This window comes from Pseudochaenichthys georgianus, chromosome 23 (genome assembly GCF_902827115.2).
Source record: "Pseudochaenichthys georgianus chromosome 23, fPseGeo1.2, whole genome shotgun sequence".
Lineage (NCBI taxonomy): Eukaryota > Metazoa > Chordata > Actinopteri > Perciformes > Channichthyidae > Pseudochaenichthys > Pseudochaenichthys georgianus.
This window is the reverse complement of record NC_047525.1, coordinates 7,695,217-7,718,124: the sequence shown is the minus strand read 5'-3', so window position 1 is coordinate 7,718,124 and position 22,908 is coordinate 7,695,217. Positions and strand designations below refer to the sequence as shown.

Here is a 22,908-nt window from a genome sequence, read left to right as displayed (position 1 = left end):
AGCATACAAAACATATAAATCAATGAGGACCAAGTGTGCTCCCTGAAAACGTCCTGCCTGTATATTGATGAATAGCGAGCTCCTTAGTATGCACTGTGTATTGATTATTGCAATTACACACTATTACAGTTCTATTATCCGCACTGACTGTCTTTAATTACACTAGAGAGCAAGAGGAGGAGTGAAGGAGGCGAGGGGGAGACAGTCAGAGTGAGAGGGAGACACTATACAGATAGATGGATGAAGCGAGACACTGCACCAAAGTAATTAAAACAGAAACTTTTTGTTTCAGCAAGTTGACAGGGAATGAATCTGGCAGGGAATGAATCTGTCCGCGGGGAACACAGTGAGGAGCTATGCACACACACACACACACACACACACACACACACACACACATAGTGAGGTGCAGTGCAGTGTGCCGTTGCCATAGTTACTGAGTGTGGCGCCACATCATGCAGCAGAGTTAATGCAGAGGTGTGTGTTGTGTGTGCGTCTTATTTAGGCTTTCATTATATCACCACCCTGACCTATCCCCACATCATCTAAAAGCACAGAGAGGGAAAGGTTGCAGAGATAAATCCGGAGTGTTCCGGATGTCGACATAGCTACGTCTACGCCATCTGTAACTCCTATCTGTAGCTCGTACCCTTGAGGTGTACCATCCGTATGCTAATGGTGGATCATGGCATACTGAAAGAAAATATGTTGCATGGAAAGATAAGAGCTTCAAGTCAGGGCCTAAGGGGAAGTGTTCCTTTGGTTGGTTATAAAGGGGGGGGACTGGACAACCTGATTCTCATGCTGCTTACTGGGTCTTGAACACTGCCTCCTGCCTGTCTATGTGTACATGTGATTTAAAGGATGTGTGTTTGTAATCTGAGAATGATGAAAGAAGTATTCACATAATGCACTGAAGCCCTGCATTCAAGATTAAGTTTAGTGAAAGTACAGACATAAAATCTGCAAAATGTATCAAACATTAAACGTTTATAAGAGAGGGTAGAGAGCGCCGTGGTATCTTACAAGTGAACTAAGGTGAGGATACCAGAGATATCTTCTTCAGCAGATTAATGTTGCCTGGAGAGCTGATTATTTTTATAATCTATATATGTAGCAAGTAAATATAGTTGGAGATAATATAAAACAGTACACATAATCTATACAGTAGCATCAAATAGAAACACATGTGTAAAGTACAAGCGACTTTTAAACTGCATTTAAGTACATTTATTGAGTACATGTTCCAAGTAACTTTCTACCACTTCGAGAGAGCCTCAGAAAGAATCAAATAAAAGGATAAAAAGTTCAAAGTGGAGAGCACTGCACAAGAAGGTTAGAGCTAACGTTTGTCATCCATGATGCTCAAACATACTTCCATCAAATGTCCAGGAATAAAAACAGCAAGTTCAGCACAAATCCAAAACACCTGGGAGCTGTCGGCTCTTCTTGTCCTCGACCTTACCAACCCGCCTGTTGAAAAACACGTTAAAACCTCATCTGTACTAGAAGAATTAGTAATGCAAACGTACATATAATACTGGTTCTCTTCAAAGAGCAGAACATCAAAGATAGAGAATACCATTTTATCGCTGAGGGAAGGATGTGTACATTCTAACTTGAAATGAGTGGGTGTGTCACTGCTCCTCCCTCCTACTGTGCACTGCACACGGTTTCACGTTTACAGCTGCGCTTGTAAGATATTATATATTTTCACAGACTATTCTCCAAGTCCATTCTCAACCTCATAACCCGCCCCCCCCCCTCTCCCTACTGCCTATTCCCAAGACACTTTAAAAGGAAACCCCACAGGAAGGGGAATTAGCTGTAACTCAGGGACCTGTGTAGTGACAAATGACTGCTGCTTTAAACCAGGGGGTATAATTGAAAGCTGCTATTAAATACAATTCAACCACAGATTGTTTTTCATCTCTCTCTCAGGTTTAAGTCGGAGCTTTAATCTTTGATGGCAGATTGAAATGGAATGTGGAAATCGCTCAATGAAAGATTATTGCTGTATTAAACTGAAGCTGACTGCTGAAAATGACTGAATACATTACAGGACATTTCAGATTATATCTATTGTTACTAAATAGAAAAGTGTGTGTTAACAGTTGTATGACTCAAGTTCCTGGTGCAGTATTAGACACAAAGGTAATATCTGCTCGGTGTCGTAATGGTTGCCGTTATTTCTTTCCATTTATGGTAATTCTAACAACATCCTCTCTGGAATGAAAATATAGATTCATGTTCTGTCTTTCTCTAGTTTGTCTTACAAACATCATAACAAATACATTCACAACATCAGGCACTTGAGCTTTGAAAACTGATAACATGCTTCTGCATATCTCTCACATAACGACTCTTTCCTGCAGACACAAATCTTAGATGCATGCAAGTTTTTGTTTCTCCCAGAAAACGTGATTTCCTTTTCTCTTTGGTGAAATGTTGCTGTCTTGTCTAAGATGACAGTGTGGGACATGTTGCTTTTACAGCAGCTGGTGAAGGGAGGACAGCGGTGTGTTTCAGTCATACTGTATTCTGTTTTAACATTCTTTATGTTTTGTGATGCAGACACCAGCAGAGAGAGATACATACAACTGTTGCTATTACAGATAACTACTGTGAATGTTTAATGCAAGAGTTTCCTTACTTGTAAAACATTTGTTTTTGTAAACATTAGGATTTTCTATATAGTTTTTTATACCCAGTAGCTCCCGTAGTCATTGAATCTAACACTGCAAACAGGTAGGAAAACAGACTTGAAAAATAGATAGTGAGCAGAGAAATGAATGCATTGAGAGTAGATTGTCAGAGGGTGAATTTGCAAAGCTCCCATCTCTACCTCATGTTGTATATGCTCAAAGGCTGTGGCAAAGCTTTATTATGCATATAGCTGTGTCCGGTGTTATGTTAAAGCTAGGGGGCCGACATGTTAGTCCATGATGAGCTTTAGTAAAGGACACAGACTGCAAAGTAAGTGGGTTGGACCCCAGAGGCCCAACACACACTGTCTAGTTTCAAACTGCCAAAGAAATATGACAGGGTTGCAACATCTGCTGCTTGAGAGGAAGACAGACAGTGATGGATGGCCAGGTGTGTTTTGCGTGGGTGCAGAATCTCTGCATACGCACCGGCTAAATAAGCAAAGCATACATCTGTGACAGATGAAAATGTCTATTTACTGTAAATCAAAAATGAACATTGTGCAAAATTTACAAACGCATACATTGCATGGCTGTGTGCTACACACACACACACAAACTGACAATAATACACACAGTTGTTTGTGATGGCTCACTGTTTAATACCTGTCAACAACTTCCATATGAACGCATTTCCAGTTGAATAAATAATCCCATTAGAATAGATAAAGATTAATGATGTATTTATCATCCAGTGACAAGAGCTCTATGCTGCATATGAAAGATCAGTTTCCAGATGTCAAAGGCAAAGCCTATTTCATGAGATGACTAAACAGTGGGAAATATAATGCCACTTCACTGTCAGGGAAGTTTATACTACATTCATAAAACATGACATCTACCACGCAGTTTGTACACATTCACTTTTCCAAGACAAACAGACAGATCATTTAGTCAAGAATAGAACATGTTATTTTAAAACAAAAATAAATAGTAAATAATAAACACTAATAGTGTATGAGCTCTAATCATAATATATGTCAACGCTACATACCTTAAGGCCTGTAAGCTAGTCATTTGAAAGAGGAAAAGAACAACCTTGCTTATAATTATACTGAAGTCACCTTCTATATATGGTCAATAACACCATCATTAACATAGTATATAGCAAGTGCAGCAGATCCAGACGTGCTGTTGCACGAGTGACAGCTCACAGGAAAAGACTAGTGCTGACAGATGACGCCACAAGTGTTTGTCTTGGCTGTATCGCCAAGTATCACACGCTGTGTAGTTTGTGTAACGATAGCAACAAATGTGTGGTTTGCGGCCCTCTTTTAACTTTTGCAGGTACAGACCTTTGAGAGGAATGCTTATATCTGTTCGACGACTATAATGCATATATTGATTGATCTAATTTCATCTGATTTTAAATGAATGTATCCTTCATAAAGCAGTTGCTTTGAGAAGCCTACCAGACTTTAAGATTCACAACTTTGTCAGTTGTCAGATAGTCTGAACCCTTAAGAGCTATCCCTCCCGGTCTACATCTCCGCCCTCCCCTCCTGCTGGGTGTGGGCTGGGTCTGGGGGACGTAGCCGGGCTTGGAGATGCAGGGGTCTTGCGCCCAGCAGGGATTGGTGGCAGGATAGGTTTGTTGTTGGACCCAGGACGTTTATCTGAGGAGGGAGAAACGACCACATCTAGCAGATCTGTGCCTGGACGGGTGGCTTCTGGAGTTTGGTCTGAGGAAGGAAGGGGAATATTTTACTTGATGCAAGCACAGACCTGGAACTAGATCAACACATCTTTTGAACTTAGTTACTGACAGCTCACTTATCTTATAATCAATTGTAATAGTGTTATTATAATAGTCATTAAAAAACAATGAAGACTATAAATTAATTGGAATATGAGAAATATAGGAACATGTTAAAACTTAATGCAAAACAAGTGTACAAATGACTTGCTAGACTGTCTTTTCCCTGGCCTTTAGCTGCTCGTGAATCTCTCCTCTCTTTCCTATCTATTCATAACACATAAATGCCCTAAATTAAAGCAAAAGCAAAAAAGCCGTAATAACCTTTGAGTGTTTCCAAGTTGTGTCCCAGGACAGATATGTCTTGCGGCTCCACTGAATCATTCAAGCCCCCGGCTGAACCGGGCACAGTCATGGCGGAACTGGCACGAGACTCATCAGAGCTGCTTGTGAAAGGGAGGAAAAGAAGGGATGGAGGAAAGACAAGCCACAGAGGGTGAGGGGAAAAGGGACAGACAAGGAGAGGAAAGGGAGGAAGACGTTCAGGTAGCAAGAGGTGTGATGTGTGCAGTGAAACCAAAATGAGGTTGTTGAAGAGACCAGAAATTAAAGGAGGAAAAACACCCAAAAATAGATAGAGGGGAGGTAATGCTTTAAGAAACTTCAGCAGAATGTGCTTATGGAAGCTTTATCATATTGCTGAAACCACCCGCAACTGACAGTACTTTTAAAAGTATTCCTCAATATCCAAGATCACTCATTTGGGTTTGACTATTTGTTTTAAACTATCAAACCAGCAGGTATGTATTTCTGCCATTGAATTGACTAATCAAGACATCTCTACGATGTTAATGTAGATGCATACACACAAGCAAGCACACTTGACACAAACAGACATGTGTTTTTACAGTATCAGCCACAAAAGCCTACCAGAGAAATACAAAAGCACCCTCTGTTTCTTTGAGACAGACCTGCACAAGTAAAGACACATCCCTATTAAGAGGGCAGCTAGAAAGATGTCTGGAATTTTTTATAGAAATTCTGAAGGGCTGAGTAATACTAACGTCACAGACTGGCGGCACGGATCACTCACATTGTGACTCTACATGCTCTGAATCTATGCATGTATCTAAAATGTTATCTTTTGCTAATTTGTAAAGGTGAAACAAATCTGTGTGTGCTTTTGCATTCACAACACACACACACACACCACACAAACTATGTCACGGTCTGATTAAATCCATGTTTGTGCAGTAAGCCTGTTTATTGAGAGTAAGTGTACACACAGGGGAGCAAAAGCTCTAAAACCAGAATGTATTAGTGTGTGTATTTGTGTGTAAGCAAGTGTGTGCTGAGCGTGTGTGTTCAGATTTGTCCTCACATATCCAGCACCAGTAGAATGAGCTCTATAAAAGTGAACATATGTTTTTAAAAGCAGGCACAGGGAGCAAAGATAAATACAACTAAAGCAGTTTCCTGCTCCTAAATCTTCACATTGTTTTAATGAAACCATAAGGCTTGCTCTGGCTCATAATACACCGCATCTTAAATCAAAAAGCCATTATTATGAATTTAGAAACCATGTGTGTAACCTTGTACAACTTTGAAGAAGGTATGATACATCTATTTTATTTATGCAGTAACATCTGGCTGTACCGTTGACTGCATTAGTAGTGTGTGTGTGTAGATGAATTGTGCATGTGTGTGTGTGTTCTTACCTGCTGGCCTCATTCACATGGACATCAGGATTCTGCAGGGATGATGGTGCTGATTGAGCAGAGCTGAGGAAAAAAAAATGGGATTCAATAATTGCTCCAAGTGACTATAAAGTATATGAAACATTTGTTTACATTCATCTCTTTCAGTCAGATGCGTATTAGTTATTAGTGGTGACAGGTATATTTTAGGACAACTCAGAAGAGAGTCACACTACACAAGCCCATCATATTAACAAACACTCAGATTCAAATAATGAGGCCACCTGCCACTTCACCTTCAAGGTCATACAATACCCTAAACAAACCGTTTAGGACAAGTGCACAAATTAAACCAATTCAGCCCAGTGAAGTGTGCCCACTTGAAATTAATCATTGAGAGCAGCGGAGTACTTATGATGGACCTTTTGAAGAGCTGGCTGTAGACCCCTGGACTCTTCCCTACCATAGCCTCTCTCACCAGATGCTCTCGCCTCCTGATGGAAGCTAGCTCCTGCAGAGGAGAAGGAAGAGGATGATTAGAAGTGATAAAAGGAAGGAGAGACAAACAGGTACTTCAGGTGAGAAACAGTTGTCCATGTGAAGGGTGATTAAATGAGATAGGAGAAAGGGGGGAAAGTGGAATATAGTGGGTCCAGGGAGCTTTGATGTTCGACAGTAAGGAAGATACATTCATATATTTTTTCAGACATATTGTTACTCACAACAGGGTTCTTCTGAGGGCTGAGCTCTGCCTGGATCTTGGTAAAATAGTTCCTGTAGGATGGATCTGACGGGTCAATAGGTGTGGCAGAGTGAGATGCAAGTGCGCCGGATCCAGACCTCGGTGAGGGTAGCTTGTCCTCGGGCTCGTGACCTGAGAGAGGAAGAGACGGACGGTGTATATCAATACTTTTTGGTAATACTGTGTATCATGGCAACAGCATAAATAACATTCAGGCACAAAACGTATGTACAATAAAAGCAGATACACTGGATGACTCTTATGGCACACTTCCACTGCAGCGGGGTAGCCCCGTTTAAGCGTCCCTAAGCGTCCTCGCTCAGGCCTCGGGCTGCTTCGCTGGCCGTCCGAGGCCGTGGCGCATTTCCATTACAGTTTAGGACCTGGGGTAGCAACGCAGTGTAGGCGGGGCGATCGGCTTCACATTTCGAGTTGTTCCGTCGAGCTCCCGCTGGATTTTAGCATCCCTAATGAGATGTAGGAACGTCGTCACCTCCTTGGTCGACCACGGTGTGCTTTTCTTTGACGTTGCCATTTTTGTAGCTCCTCCGTTTACAAAAATGCTGCAAGCTTGCTTCTAGATATATATGCGCCGCAAGGGATGATCTCGCGCGGGAGCTTGTGACGATTCTCTCTGACCAATCAGCAGTCGAGAGTGTTGACGTCACTAGTTCAGCCCTGGCCCTGGCCTGATAGAACCACGATTTTATGGGGCCGGTAAAAGAGGGAAAAAGTACCCGCTAGCCGGTGCTACGCTATATGGAAAGGCCACCAAAAACTGGCCTGACCTCTTGAGGACGATTAAGGACGCTTAAACGGGGCTGCCCGCTGCAGTGGAAATGCGCCTAGAGTCTGGCATGGGTCATGATACAAAACTAATTAATTGTAACATCACATAATGAAGCCCTTGACTGCAAAGCTTTCCAGAGCCACAGAAGATATTATACGTATTTGTCCTTACATTTCCTGTCACACACATTTTCTTTGGCATTTAAAAAAATGGTTGATTGCCCATTAAAAAAAGGAAATAAAAAAAGCCTTGCAAGGTGCCCGGACTGCACTATGCAGCCAGCGTCTTGCATCACAAAATAGTCTGCTAATGATGATCTGAACAAGCAATCAAAAACACACCATTGGAGGTGTTGTCAGGGGATCCTCTGTTGTTGTTCTCTCCTTCTTCCTGCTCCTCTAGCAACAGGTACTCCTTCACAACCTGCCTCAGTGACTGGTAGGCTTCTTCCCAATCATCTATTCACACAAACAAGTGCACGCACGCACGCGCACACACACACACACGACACAAAAAATGTGGTTATGAACAGAACCAATGCATCTCCCATCAAACAGTAATAAATCAAAGATATGGGGATGATGACCTTCGTGTAATGAGGCGCTGGCTAGCAGTGCATAAAAGTGATGAGGTTCCGTGCTCCCTGTATGTTCATCTCATTAAGAGAACAGCTAACATGTCTGAGTGCTTTCATGAGGGGATGATAAACACAGCTATTCTGCAGCTACGTGCCTTTAATACATGTGGTAATTGGATTGAAAGTGTAGTGTATGGATTTAAGTGAAGTGTGTTAATTTATCCAAGGCTACAGCAATGACACTTGGTTTGATCTAAGCCTGGGTAAGGCTCTTTTGTTAGCCCTGCCAGCAGCTACTTTAACAATTTTCAGGTGAACAGAGCGATCACAGCAAATATACCTTTTCTCTTACTAACATTATATCCAAAAGTTGAATAGGTAGAAAGAACATTTATCCCCTCTAAAGTGTTTTATTAGCTTTGAATAATAATTGTCAGTATCTATAATTACAATTTGTACTACAATTACAATTACATTAAATGTAAATGTAAAATGAATCAGATTAGCCACTAAAGGATGTACAATTATATTACTATCCTCTGTAATGCACTCATAACTAAACAAGTTCATTCTGGATACTATATAAATTCATACAGATTTACGTCACAATTCAGATACTTGAATTGGAAAATGCTTCTTTGCCGTACCACAGGGGATAACATTATCGAAGAATCCCAGTCGTTGCCTGTTAGTATTTGCGTAGAGCTCTACACGTGACACCGCCATGTCTATCTGTGCTTGGGTGTAGAGATCCCGGCTTGTCAGGTGACCCATGTACTTATCCATTTGGGTGGGGATGAGCAGGATGTATCGAGGCTCAAAGTAGCTGTTCTTCAGACTGAACACACCCTGCGACCAAAGACAAACAGTTGGACCTTCTGTTACAAATAGGGTGTTTATTTCGCATGTGTTGTAAACCTGTAAGACTTTGTATGCATCCTATATCTCTAGTAGATCTTTAATCCACTCTCTGACAATCTACTGGCTTTAGACACATTTTCAACATATGGTGCTTGATGTACTCTCACTCAATATGTTCCATACGCACCTCCAGCTCCATATGCACACAGCAGGCTAGTCCCTCCCTGGCTACTTCCTCTATGGCCTCTCTGCTCAGACCGTAGCTGTGACCTCCGTACTGCATGGTCTGGATGAACTTACCCTACCAGTTACAAGGGGAAAGAAAGAAGGAGAGAACATGTTAGTGCACTGCTTTATTATCCCATTATCCATCATGGTTACCACAGTCCGGAAGCTATTTTATCTTCTAAAGCGGACATATCTTTTGACAAAGTAACACAATCCCAGCATGTTCTATCACGATGAACAACCTTTAGTCCTTTGCCCACCTGTGAACTGAACGTTTGACCTGGTGGTCAGGGCGAACTCTCTCCCTTTGTTACTCCTCACACATCACCCCTGACCTGTTGTCTGATGTTTAGCCAGGCAGTTTTCTTTGAAGAGTACATTTTAAAACACTTAAAATCCCTGAAGCAAGACATTCTTGTTCTTTGGTTTGTGGCATCAAAATTAAAGGAATGTTGGTGTTATTCCCAAACAAAAGGAATAGCTTTTAGGACAAATGTAATTTTTGAGCATTGTTTATAAAGTGTTTTCCATTGCTTTATTTTTCCTCTATTACTTGGGTTTGCTACATATGAAACCTCAGCAATAAGAGCAACAATAAAACTGGCCTGTCAATTAAATGTCCATATGTGGAACCAGTAGCAGTGAACTAACTGTATGGCAACACGAGCCTAACTTGGCGTTATTTTGGAACTTTTTTTTATATATACAAAAAAAGCTTTTAAAACAGTATACAGTATGACTGACACTACAGTATGAGAATATGTATAAAACACATTTACTGTGACTCACCACATTGTAATTAAGTGACTTTTTACCAATGATGTACTCTAGATACACAATGTGTCTTCTGAAAATACTAGGTCAAACAGGAAGTCAGGTCCTTCAAAAATGTTTTGGATAATGGGCCTTCTTAAATAGGTAATTGAAAAGCACTCAAACAAACATGCTTCATATGATTCCATATTATCAGGGTTGGATTAGGTTCAGAACCAATTGCACAGCAGGTGTTCCTTCTGTTTCCGTCATAAATCAGAGTAAAATAAGTACAGGGGACTGTCTGCTGATTGGGGTTAATTGTGAACAGCCGCAAGAGGCAGGGTCAAGAGGTTATGATTGCATGCACTTAAAAAACACATGTGAGGGAAGGAGAAGTGAAAGAGGAAGAAAGCAGCTGACACATGAAAGGTGAGAGCATGTAGTGTAAAAAGGGAGGACAGGACGGCCATAAACCAAGTAGCTGACAGCAGAAAAAGAAGAATGGAAAAATCAACTAGACGGAGAGGCAGACTGTAAAGACAACCTGGTCCACTTCCTCGGCACAAAAGGAATCAATTCCAGCATCAAAGGCAGCTCTGTGTAAATCATTACATGACCCAGACCTCCATCTATCATCCCCCAACACTCTTACATAACACACAGCTAGACAAGATGGACAAGATGGAGAACAAATGTGTCCAAGGCCGCAAAACCTCAGCACATATTTCTCCTACTCTGGTCTGATTAATCAGTTCTACTTGCTGTTGATTAACACAAATACAAACTAAGCATGTACATAAAAACAGACCCTGGCAGTTGCTGACCCTCTAATAAAAACAATGTTTTCATGGAACTTTTCCAATGCATTTTTTTTTTAATTAAAAACCCATTCTTTATTAGTTGACTCAGACTAACAAATAATAGCATGGAAAATGTTACAGGAGATGAGTCATCCTTTAAGAGATATTTCATTAATACAGCCGTTACACCTTATTAAAATGGCTCAATTCATCTGTGGTCATTTGAATATCAGTCAGTTAAAGTAAACTCAAGGGTAGCAAGTGAAAATTACTTATCTCAACCAGTCAAATGATTTTGGCCAGTGATTGGCTTGAATAAACCACAACAACCTCAGTGTCATTGATAATGACACTGAGTGTACAATATTATTTTAAGTTCTGAATCATTTTAAAACGTGTATTTTGTTCTCAGTTGGTCACTCCCAGGGTCTGTGGTGTAAACTAAATCTCAACGAAGGCAATGAACGCACCATGTGAATCATGTTCTGAAAATCTTCCTCACTGACAAAGTGGCAATCAATTCCATCCTCCTCCCCGAAGTAAGGCCCCCTAGTGGTGTGACTGGTTCTGTGGAAAAACACAGTACAGAAACAGTCTTGAGATTTCATAGAACATATTTAGCCCTATAATTGACGAGGTCTGCAACTACTTCAAATAACCAGCAAAGGGGCCAATGAGCTGGGACAGGACCCTTGGGTTTCTGGAACATTTCAGTACTTTATGATGTAGGTTATTTTCCATATTGCTGTACTGTTTTGGCCCCACATTTAATAGGTAGTGTTTCGGCACCTGGGACTACTATATACAATATATATATTATCCATACATTATTATCTTCACAATGTCTGACCTTTCCTTTCATATATTCAGGAGCAGATGTTATCTTTTTCAACAAGTTATGAACCTTTCTTCATATTGACACTTGAAAGGGTTGCTTATACTACAGTAAGAATCGTTGCTACCATTTGCAGATATGTGCAGCTTAAGAGCTAACCAGACTCAATACAATTGTTGTTTTTCTTTTTCAAACCACTAATACTTTTAAGAAAACTGTACATAACACCATTTAGTTTCTTAAAAAAAAACAGAGCAGATCAATTATTTCAACATTTAATGATTATGTAATGTGGATTTTCTGTTTATTTTTCTATATTTTGTGATTTATTTTAGTATCCCTGCAAGTACTGTGACAATGCGTGACAAGTGACATGTGTACGGAAACTTACCCATGGGCAAAGTATTCGTTCAGCTCCTCACACAGTCTGTGAGCCAGCTCTCTCTTCCCACAGCCCTGAGGACCAGTCAGAACCAGCATAGGATATGGAGAGTCTGTAGTAGGCATAGTACTGTTGGACACACACACACACACACACACACACACACACACACACACACACACACACACACACACACACACACACACACACACACACACACACACACACACACACACACACACACACACACACACACACACACACACACACACACACACACACACACACACACACACACACACACACACACACACACACAGGTTTCTGATACAGGTATGATCTCCAGTTGTGAGTTGTGTTCAGTCAATATGAAAAGGAGCCCTGTAGGGCAGTATGGATGTGCTCTTTCTAGGAAGCACAGGGGAGAACGGTGAATTGAGTGTAGCTGCAGCATTTTATTTGCTGATGATAGATGTTTTCAAAAAAAGTGCTGATGCATGAACTAATTATTTTCTTTCAGGGAGTAGAAAATATGAGCAACACAGAAACACTGCAGATAAATGCTTCACATGCTGTAGATGTTTATAATTATAACTAATCAACACATTTGACTGTAAACCTTCACATTCAGTTATTTTAACACATTCAATAAAGAGTTAACTCAATTCACTGGGTGGTTTTGTTTGAAGCTTAATATGCAGAAAGAAAGCAGAGGACCATTCAGAGGTTATCATAGTTACAACACAGTACTTGGACCGACCTGTCATATAGCACCTGAGGCTGCATCAGCTGATACACCAGGTGGGTCATGTGATCCCGGGCTGCTACCACATCCAAAGGAGGGTCAAACTGGTTTACTGATGACACCTGTGATGTAAGGAATGTAATAAAGTGTTGTAAGCAACCTCTGATGGATCGTAGAGATTAGTGCAGTATGCTGATAGAACATGGTCAGGTATTTCGAAACTGTATGTCTGCTGTGAAATTGTAACAGATCCTCTGGTCAAGAAATAGTAAATAGTTATGTTTATTTATACCTTTTCTTCAACAGTGACTTTCTCTTGGTCCAGCACAGTCAGATGTTGGAGGAGGAAGATGACTGCCAGTCTGTAATCGGGCTGATCCTGCAAATTACAGTCACATAGTAGTATAACAAAAAACACATGATAAATATGTACTTGAAACCAACCCTCATCAATTTTGAAATGCTACATACAGGTGGAAGACATCATATAGCCTTAAGTACTAACAGACTGGGTACAGAAACAAAAGAAGAGAGGAAGCAGGAACAAAGGACATCTTTCAAAACGGTATACAGTATATCAACATATAACATACATGTTCTCATATCAGAACCATGTGGTCAATAAAGGGGTAGGTTACCTGTACAAAGTTTCCCACTAGGTTGAGGTCCCTCAACAGGAAAATATCATGAATGTGCTTGCACTCCTGAATTTCACTGATCTGTAACAAAACCACAAGTTCATCCAGTTTATGTGTAGTTATTAAATTAGGAAACATGTTGAGTGTGAAAGTACAATTTCAGTCAATGAAGTGAAAATGTGCATTTATGTCTGAATGTTTAACCCATACAATAAATGATCTTAATCACATGTCAGATTGTTGGTGTTGAGACGTTTTTTTTTGAAGATTCTCAAAGATCAATACCATGTTTTTCTCCAGATTGATGGAGCCCAGCAGGTGGAGATTGAGGAGCCCAGACAGGCTGGTGATGCGGTTCAGAGACAAGTCAAGAACCTGCAGACACTTCAGATCCTCCAACCCTTCAATCCTCTCCAGCTGGTTTCCCCTCTGGACACAGAATGGAAAGAGAACACATTTAAAGAAGCGAGTATGTGATATTCATGAATATGCACGCATACCTAAGTGGATTCTCACTCACTGTTCTACTTCACATAAAGCCAACAGTTCCCACTTATAAATATTAAAGACGTGCTACGGTCGCTCTGCAGGTTGCTTGAACCTTCTTTCCCCTCAGTGCTGAGTTGAGTGGCAGGCCTGTCTCTCTCTGCTAAATCCTGACAGGTGAGGACTGACAGCCAAACAGCTGGCGAGGTGCTAGCGCAGCGCTAACCAACTAAAGAACCAGACCTAGGAACTCCTCCCTTGTCGGGGTCCCCAGCCTGCCTCTCACTCCATTCCACTGACTGAAGTTGTTATCCACCCGCCTGGCCACACCTCGTCCTGCTCTTGCCAAGCATGTTGCCTGGCAGAGGGTAGCTGTCAGAGGGCTGGGTGACGGTGCTGTTCCCTGGAAGCTCTGGGTCGGTGCAGTGATTGGCAGGGAACCGGGCTGACAGGGTTATGCTGTTGAGGGAGCCAGCATGTGAGGAAGTGGGGTCAGGGATGGGATTGGAAGGATGCTGGATGGACAAGGTATGTGTGACTGTGTGTTTGTGTCTGTGTATGTGTGTGTTTGTGTGTGGTGAACTCAGTCCAGGCTCACTCAAACACAAACAGCTGGTCCCAAAGAAAAGCCACAGACAGGGGCACACACAGCCAGGCCGATGGCTGCCGACAATGAGGAAACACTGATAAAGGACAGAACATGCATGTGTGCACAATTACACACACTCACAAACACTCACACACACAGAGAGAGAGTGAGACAGAGAGATAGGGAAAGAAGAGAGAGAAAAATGCCTGCTGTTGGACCATATGGTGATTCTCGATCAGGGGGCCAAGGTTTTACTGAATGTCAAAATTCAGCCAAAAACAGAGACATACAGAGAAAGACAGAGGGGCCAGAATACAGAGGCAAACATAAATAGGTGAGATTTAGCATACATGGAGTAAAACATACATAAAAAGAGAGAATAACTCTACTGTGGGTGTGGAGATGATATAGAGACAACACAACAAGCTCTGGCAAAGACAGACAAACTATGTGTATGTCTGTGCCTGAAAGAACTGTGTGTATGAAGCATTGTGTTGGTCATACTTCTGACTGTTATAGAGGAGCACCTACCAGGCAGAGGTGTGTGAGAGGCAGGCTGTGCAGGCCGCTGATCCTCGAGATCCTGTTGTGTGCCACGCTGAGATGGGTGAGCTTGAAACATTGCTCAAGGCCAGTGATCTCATTGAGACTGTTGTCTAAGTATGGGTGTGTTAAAAAATAATCACAAAAGGAATATGCAGATGCAAAGACAAAGAGAGAGGAAGTGTGCAAGTTCAAGTGCATATGGATGAATGTATGTCCTTATAAGGATACAATCCAGATCTAGATTACAAAGAGATGAATAGGCTGACAAATCCTCCATTTTTGTTATACGGTTGTGGGAGAAATTGACCTCCTGAAAAAAAAGCAGAACAATATTAAGTGTTTATTACATTTCACTGAAGTAATTATTTCCGACTGAATTGATGGAGTATGTAAAATAATTGTCTAATTCACTAAAGTCTACTGTCGTTCAAGGGCAGTTAATGCCATAAGCATATTCAAAGAGACTACAGATGGTGGGCCATGGAAATTCATTCCTATCTGGAGGGAATAGCAAGAGAAGGTAAAGCCCTAGCCGCCCATCAAATGTGCTCTTATCCTGTCAGCTCAAGGTCCTGCATTACTTTTAGGTTCATGGGGGGCTGGAATCCAAAGAAGCTGGAGATTTCATTGTGAGAAGCATCCAGAGTGACGAGGTAGGGCATGTGGCTCACACAGGATACATCTGGCAGTTGAGAAAAGTGAGAGCAGTTGAACATATAGGATAAAGACAGCAACAGAAGAGTATACATATTCAAATGTAAATAGATCTTTAATAAAGAATAATCACCTTTAATTTTGTTATGTGGCAGTTCCAGCATTTCAAGGTGGACATACTTGGATAAAACCGAGACGTCACTGAGATCTTGACTCTACAATAAGAAAAATACAACTTCTGTTAAATAAATGTGCCTCAAAATAAACTGCAAGGATAGCGGTTAACATAACTATAACATGACATAATGTGAATGCACACTGATTTGTCACAAATGTCTTGATTAGTCAGACAATCGACATACATAAAAGCTTGACTATTTCTTTGACTAACACTTACAGGCAGTGACAGGTGGTGGTACAAATGATGCAGCCCAGAGCCAAATCGTCCAAGGTTGGACACACAGCTGGAGACCACCTCAGCAGTTAAAACACCTACCTTCTGTAAACATAAACAAACTAAAAGTAAAGCTTTATTAGAATAGTGTGGTGGACATGTTATTGCAATGAACTGCTGGAATCCCTGTAACAATGCAGCTACAGAATTCAAAAGCACATGCACTAATCCATGCATTACACACACACACACACACACACACACACACACACACGCACACGCGCACACGCACGCACACACACACACACACACACACACACACACACACACACACACACACACACACACACACACACACACACACACACACACGCTTAATATGGATGTGCAAATTGCACACATTGCAAAAAAATCCAACCATTTGACCTTGCTATGGTCTTTTACCTGCCCAGACCTCTTGTGCAAGGTAACCTGCTTTATCTGCGGCATAAGAGAACACATAAGGGGTTTCATTGAAACTGCTCTTACTTTTTTGTCATGATGAAAACAATAAAAGAAACAGTTCAACAACAGTGTGTTTCTATAAGTATGAAAACAAAAACACATGTTTCTTATTTAGTTTAAGCAGCTAAAGTAGCGTTATCCTTACCTCCATGTCTCTGTTTTCCTCCAGCTCCTGGCAGCCCGGAGCCTCTGCAGGGGGAGCGGCACTGTGGGACCCTGGGGGGGGGCAGCAGCTAGGCAACGCTGAGGACAACTCTTCACTTTCTGTTTCCTTCATTATTCCGTAATGAAAACTCGACAAAGTCTGACTTAAGACTTACTTAGAAGCAGTCAACGCGCGCACTTAGTGTTACAATTAAATAAAAAGTACGAATATCCGTGTTCCTGTTAGCTTTTCACATTAAGCACGCGCCCTGGTAACTAGGCAACGCTAAAACGAGTGCGAAATGAAAAGAATTGTGGGTCATGTAGTTTTCCAGCTCCAAAAGGAGAAGGGGAAAACAACCATTGGTGTTGGAAGAACTCAGATACTTAAAAACGTAATATAAATACTACAGTTAACTTAAATACACTATTATAACTACAAAATGTTCTTAAGTAAAAGTACAAAAGTATTAGCATCAGAATTTGGTACTCATTTATTCAGATTAGCCCATTTCAGAATCGTATATATGTTTTGATTATAATTATTTATGCTTTGTAATTGTTATCCAGGTGGTAAAGCTGCAGCCAATTTAAATGCCTTTGTGTAGTGCAGGGTAGCTTGTGAAATGTACTGTAACTAACGTATTTTGTGTGTGTTAAGTGTTAATTATATTTTACATCATTAATCCAAATCTGCAAAGTAACTAAATATATTCAATAAATGTAGTGGAGTATAAGTACACAATTTACCTCTGAATTGTAATGGAGTAGAAATACAAATCCCGCAAAATTGTAATTAAGTACAGTACTTGAGTAAATATACTTAGTTACATTACTCCACTGGAAAACAACACGTACATCTCCAAATCCTCCTGGGATAGCTGCAATGTGTTACCAGTCCTTTAAGGAAAAAAACCATGTATAACACATAAAAAGCTCACCTTAGCAGTATTTACTTGACATGCATTCCCAAAAGGAAAAACATTCACCTTCAAGGCCTACATCATTAAATAAAACCAAATGCAATATATTTGTTTACATACAGAATAGGCTATATAGAAACAAAGAAATAGTACTCCAATGTATATAAACATTACTGACGTGTTTAGAAATGTCCAATTTTCTATAATACATATCAGCTGCAGGGTCATACAGTTTCTTAAATGTGGATTTCGCCTTCAGGAGTCCATGACAGTTAGCACTATTAATAACATAGAGGCTGTGCAAACATCACACTATAGACTGTACCGACAACTATGGGTTTACAGCCACAACTGAGGGCTTCATGTGGGCTTCAGGTGGTGTGTTGTTTTTCCTGACTCCAATATGCTGCACTTCATGCTTCAAACCATGTTAGACAACACATCACAGCTGTCAGGTAAAACAACTCCTCCAGCGTTGGTCTCACTAATACTGTATGACATAAGGTGGAATCAGTAAAGTCTCTGATGCATCAAAAACAGTGATGGACGGTGCCGTCATGAGAGGAGAGGTGTTACTGTGTGAAATAACTCCTGTCAGCTGTGCTTCCCGCAAAGAAAAATATGAATGTTATTCAGCTAAGGAAAAATACTGTACAATATACACAAAACATGAGTGAATTTGAAGCTTTTATTTGTGTTCAGTGTATTAGAGTATGCATAAACAAATCACATGGGCTTGATTTAGACTAACATGAGAGCATTTCTAAGATAACAGCAGAACAATCATGTTTAAACTTTTCCAAGAAAAACACATTTCAAAGTATAACTTTCAATACTTTCTTTCTTGAAACAAATAAATGACTGTGCAAAACAAAGGTCCATTGCCAAGGAAAAGTGAGATAGAAAGGCAGATAAACTCAGTTTTGCTTCTAAATTACAAAATGAACCCTAAAGTACATTTCATTATTGAATAAAAAGCAATGGGAGCAGGAGTGTTTCACACTTACATGTTAAGTATACCCAATACATAAGCCTTCTGGAGCTTTATACGTTATATGTGTGCAGTGGGAATCTAGTATAATAGTATCCATGTGTGACATGACACAGTTGGTTAACATTGTATTAAAGTTTCTCATGTATAACCTTACAAAAGTAGCTAATAGCTGAATGAGCAGATTTGAGAATTAACACCAAGTGTACGTTTCAGAGTGGGAGGCAAACCCCTCAGCAGCCCCGTGTTGTTTTCCCATCGATCCCAGCCGGTGTCATTTTGATGGATTGCTTTGTGGGCTTCGGGGAAACCAGCGACGGGCCTGCCGTATTGACAAGGCTCCCATACTCAGCTCCCGCTCTCGTTAAGCACTTCTCACCCAAGTTAATGAACAAAAAACACGGAGGGTTGCAGGAAGGGGGAATGATTTGTGATCGTCTCTTGAGTTTATACGTTTGGTTCACTTTAGAAGACTTGAAGACAAGTGGTGGGGGCAGCAAAACGAAGATTCAGAACTGTATTGTTTCAGCTATAGAGCTAGTATGACTGAGGAAATGTATTCCTAAACACGTCTTGAAAACATTCCTTCCACTGTGGTTTGGACTTGAAATATAATAGTTTAAAAAAAACATATTCCTGATTTATAGAATGATGAAATTCACAACTTTCCACAGGAGTTTACTGCACAAACTATGAGAAAAAAAGACAAATAAAACAGATTTTTCAACAGCCATAGATATGATACAATTCTCAGCTAGGGAAATCTTTGGGGACAAACAGAAAATTGTCAGCAGGCGGAAGATGTGGCCTCATTCAGACGGCCTAATCTGGCATCTGTTATTGCAGACAGAATCAGTAGGCCCATGGGGATGCCAGGAGAGGAGAGATAGAGGTGTAATTGAGAGCAGCAATTTAGATCTAATAGGAAAATGAGATGAGATGGAGCCCAAGTTCGGGGGAGAGTCCAAGACAATCACCTTTTTATCTGGAGCTGGAGTCATGGTCAGTGGGGGACTGTAGTGTCGCAGCGCTAGTGATGAATTTGCCTTTTTTCTTTTTAAAAGTGTCATAACATGCATAACAAACTAAACTTGCAAACTTTGCAGTTGTGTTGGCTGTCACCTCACTTCCCAATTAGAGTAAGCCTTACTGTATATTTTGATATATTTGACAAGTCCAGAGTTGGAAGATGTATCTGTGTCAAGCCTCTAACTGTAGTACATTTTTATAATGGATGAAATGGAGAGGACATATTTCTGGTCAAAAGATTTCACACATTATGATTTAAATCTCGAGCAAGCCTTTATTTCAATGTTTCCTAACCCAATTCCTAAATATCCCCTCTCCTGCAAGTGTTTGCCCTTTAACTCCTTACTCTTGCATGACCCAAGTATCTGCTGCACTCATTCCTGCCAGACAGATCTGAAGGAGCTGAAATAAAAATGTGTTTCCCGGTCATCGACCCCCTAGTGGACCCAGTTGTGTCTCATCTTTACACCGTAGTGATCTTCTTGTCCTTGGTGGCCTGTTTGATGGCGGCCTGCTCACAGATGATCTCCTTCAGCCTCTGCAGACGGACGTTCTGGGTGCTCAGGTCCCCTACCCCCGTCTGGCTGCGATGGAGCAAGGACAGGGCATTGATGTACTCCAGCTCCGTGTAGCGCACACCCTGGTCCACCACCAGGTTCAGCAGCTCATCTGCAGTGTTGTACAGCATCTCATAGTACTGCCTGGATGGAGAGATGAGAGGAAAGGGGGGTTATGAATAAAGAAAATGAGTTGAGAGAGCAGCAAAGCAGAGAGAATGATAGAAAATAATGTGGAGAGAAAAAAAAAAAAGTTAATAACACTTTGTATTCCCCTTTGCATTATTCCTTTGCCGAATCAAAAGGAGCAGCAACAACAAAGGGGAAACACAAAAGCCAAACTCACTGCTGTTGCTGTCAAGCTCAATTTTCTTAGAATGAACTTCAAGGACCGCACCAACGGGCGCTGAAGTTAGAGGGAAAACATTCACCGGCAACAAACCACTGGGACCGTTTTAATGAAACGCTGTTGACAGAGCCAAAGAGGAAAGAGGCGTGTGTAGAATTAAAAGGTCTTTAACCAGGAACTGATCCACAATGGGCCATTTGAAAAACACCATGAAGTACATACTGACAACAAAAGCGGGTTGGGGAATATAATACACATTTTCAACTGCCAACTAAAACATTACACGTACTGTACAGTAAAGGTCAGTGAAGGCAAACAGAATGGAGGAGAGATTGTGTGTATTTGTTTTTATATATTCTGTCAGTATTTATTATTGAATATCTAGGGGCAGACCCCGTGTGAATTTTGGATGTTATACTCGTTAAAATCAATTTACAGTGGAGTATACTAGATAGCTATATGGATTGTAGTATGAAGGTAGCTTAGGATAAACAAAGGAAAATACAACTTGGAGAGAAACTGGAGGTAAGGTAATGTGCAGGAGTGTGTTAGGATGCAGGAAGGACAATTATTATTGGCTCGGGGGCAGAACAGGTAAATAGAAATATCGAAGAGAGTGTTACAGTGTGTGTGTGTGTCATCCAGAAGAATAAAAACACACAGAAACGTAGGCACACACTAGAATATATTTCATCACTGTGTGCCCCTGGCTAAAAGGAGGAACCCCATCCTCTGAAGATACACCAATGTTAACTTCCATTAGGTTGTGTATACAGCCGAAGCAAGAGGTGCTACAAACAAACACAATATGTTGTGTCGTGTATGCTTTATATGAAAAGAACATCCGACATCAAGGTCTATTCAGCATGTCTTGTGGAGCTAAGAAGCTATTTGTTTTCATTAATTTGTGTACGATACGAAAATCAATAAGGCGGCTCCTCGAAATGTGCTTCAGTTGGGTAATTCAACACAGTGGAGATGAGGTCTGTGTTCATTTTTGTCAATATGACATTGTTGTTGCGTGGTAATTCAGTTAATGGCTGTCCTTCTTGTATGGAAATGGATGGGAACCAATGGAGGCCTGCAGCGATAGGGACATAATCGTATTTCTAAGCACAGAAGCATCGTTTCCAAATTGGTTAGCCATGACGTAAAAAGTAAATGTGATTTAAAACAACTGGTGAAACACTTCTCCCCCCTTTCCTTTGTGAGTCACGACCACGATAGCTGTGTTTAGCTTTTGATGCTGCTCGAACAAAACTGGTGTGACCGAGACTCAACACTGTGCCTGAACACCTCCTGCATCGACACAGTGGAGGACTGGAGCAGCTTACATGCTGCTCACGCTGCTCCTCCTGGGTACACATGCTGTTATGGCTCCCAGTGTAACAAGAGTGGCAATATATGCATTCTAATGAGCTTATGTGTGCTTGTGATGCTGAAAACACTAAACACAAAACAGTTTCAGGCAAAATAACTTTTCTTTTCCGAGCAATAACTAGCCATTTTGGCCAAGGTCTGATACCGGCTACTAAGCAGCGGCTCCTGCTGCTTTGCTGTTCAGTGGAGAAACATTATTGTACCTTTGATATTCTGAAGCATGGAGGTGTTGAGGTTGAAAAATAAAACATATTGAGTCCAGCTGTTTTCAAATCAATCTCTTTATAAGACAGCAGCGAACGAGTGATTTATATTTGAGTCCATCAAAGCATCTGGAGAGAGAGGGTTAAGCTCTGCACTGTGCTCGAGGAAGTAAATGGATTTGAATCTTTAGTGATTTCTGATATGGCTCAGTAAAAAGACACTTTGGTAAGAAAATATATTTCTATCTCATCTGTTTAGCTCCATCACCCATCCAAGACCCATTCCCTTCTTGAGATGATCATACTCGATGCTAACAAGGCCCTAATGAGCACTCGGGGAGCGTCTGTTCCAAGGTGTTTTATGTGCCGTCATTTTAGAGATCCAACCGTAGAAAAAGAGCAGGGAAAAGTAATGGAGGGGTAAAATGAATGAGATGGAGAGGGAGAGATACAAGGAGAGAGAAAGAGTGATGGCTGAAGAGATGAGTGAGGAATAGAGGTGAATAATATCTGTTTTTTGGCCTTCCCCTGACAAGAAACGCCCTTGGTCATCGAAGCATTTGCATTCTGTCTCATTCTCAATCCGGCTCTCTATTTCTCTCCAAGGACTTGTTCATTTTTCCATCCTTGAGCTCAGTTCATGAATACGCTTGTCAATATTGATGAGCGTCACATTGGTTTACTCCTTTACCGGGGGGCAAGACGGT

General features: G+C 41.0%; 2 protein-coding genes across 5 annotated transcripts in view; both read right to left on the bottom strand.

Annotated features, from left to right (window-relative positions):
* Positions 1–3,283: 3,283 nt before the first annotated feature.
* lrguk (leucine-rich repeats and guanylate kinase domain containing) lies at positions 3,284–17,030 on the bottom strand. 4 transcript variants are annotated; one of them, XM_034074976.2, is made up of 21 exons: positions 16,771–17,030; positions 16,548–16,601; positions 16,125–16,226; positions 15,861–15,942; positions 15,655–15,755; positions 15,302–15,383; positions 15,059–15,183; positions 13,738–13,881; positions 13,453–13,533; positions 13,107–13,193; positions 12,830–12,936; positions 12,079–12,198; positions 11,323–11,419; positions 9,256–9,369; positions 8,855–9,056; positions 7,972–8,088; positions 6,821–6,972; positions 6,521–6,609; positions 6,120–6,182; positions 4,726–4,847; positions 3,284–4,387 (listed from the first exon to the last, which is right to left on the bottom strand). In XM_034074976.2, the coding sequence occupies exons 1-21, from the start codon at positions 16,900–16,902 to the stop codon at positions 4,173–4,175; spliced, it is 2,388 nt and encodes a 795-aa protein (XP_033930867.1). In that variant the 5' UTR covers positions 16,903–17,030; the 3' UTR covers positions 3,284–4,172. The 4 variants fall into 4 exon arrangements, with proteins under 4 accessions (XP_033930867.1, XP_033930868.1, XP_033930869.1 ...); XM_034074977.2 differs by having other exon boundaries at positions 4,726–4,844; XM_034074978.2 differs by having other exon boundaries at positions 16,566–16,601.
* A 1,336-nt stretch (positions 17,031–18,366) lies between these two features.
* exoc4 (exocyst complex component 4) overlaps positions 18,367–22,908 on the bottom strand; it is a 118,378-nt gene continuing 113,836 nt past the window's right edge. Inside the window, exon 20 of the mRNA XM_034075291.2 lies at positions 18,367–20,413. Coding sequence (XP_033931182.1) covers positions 20,176–20,413 — 238 coding nt within the window. The 3' untranslated portion in view covers positions 18,367–20,175. The remainder of the gene's footprint in view (positions 20,414–22,908) is intronic.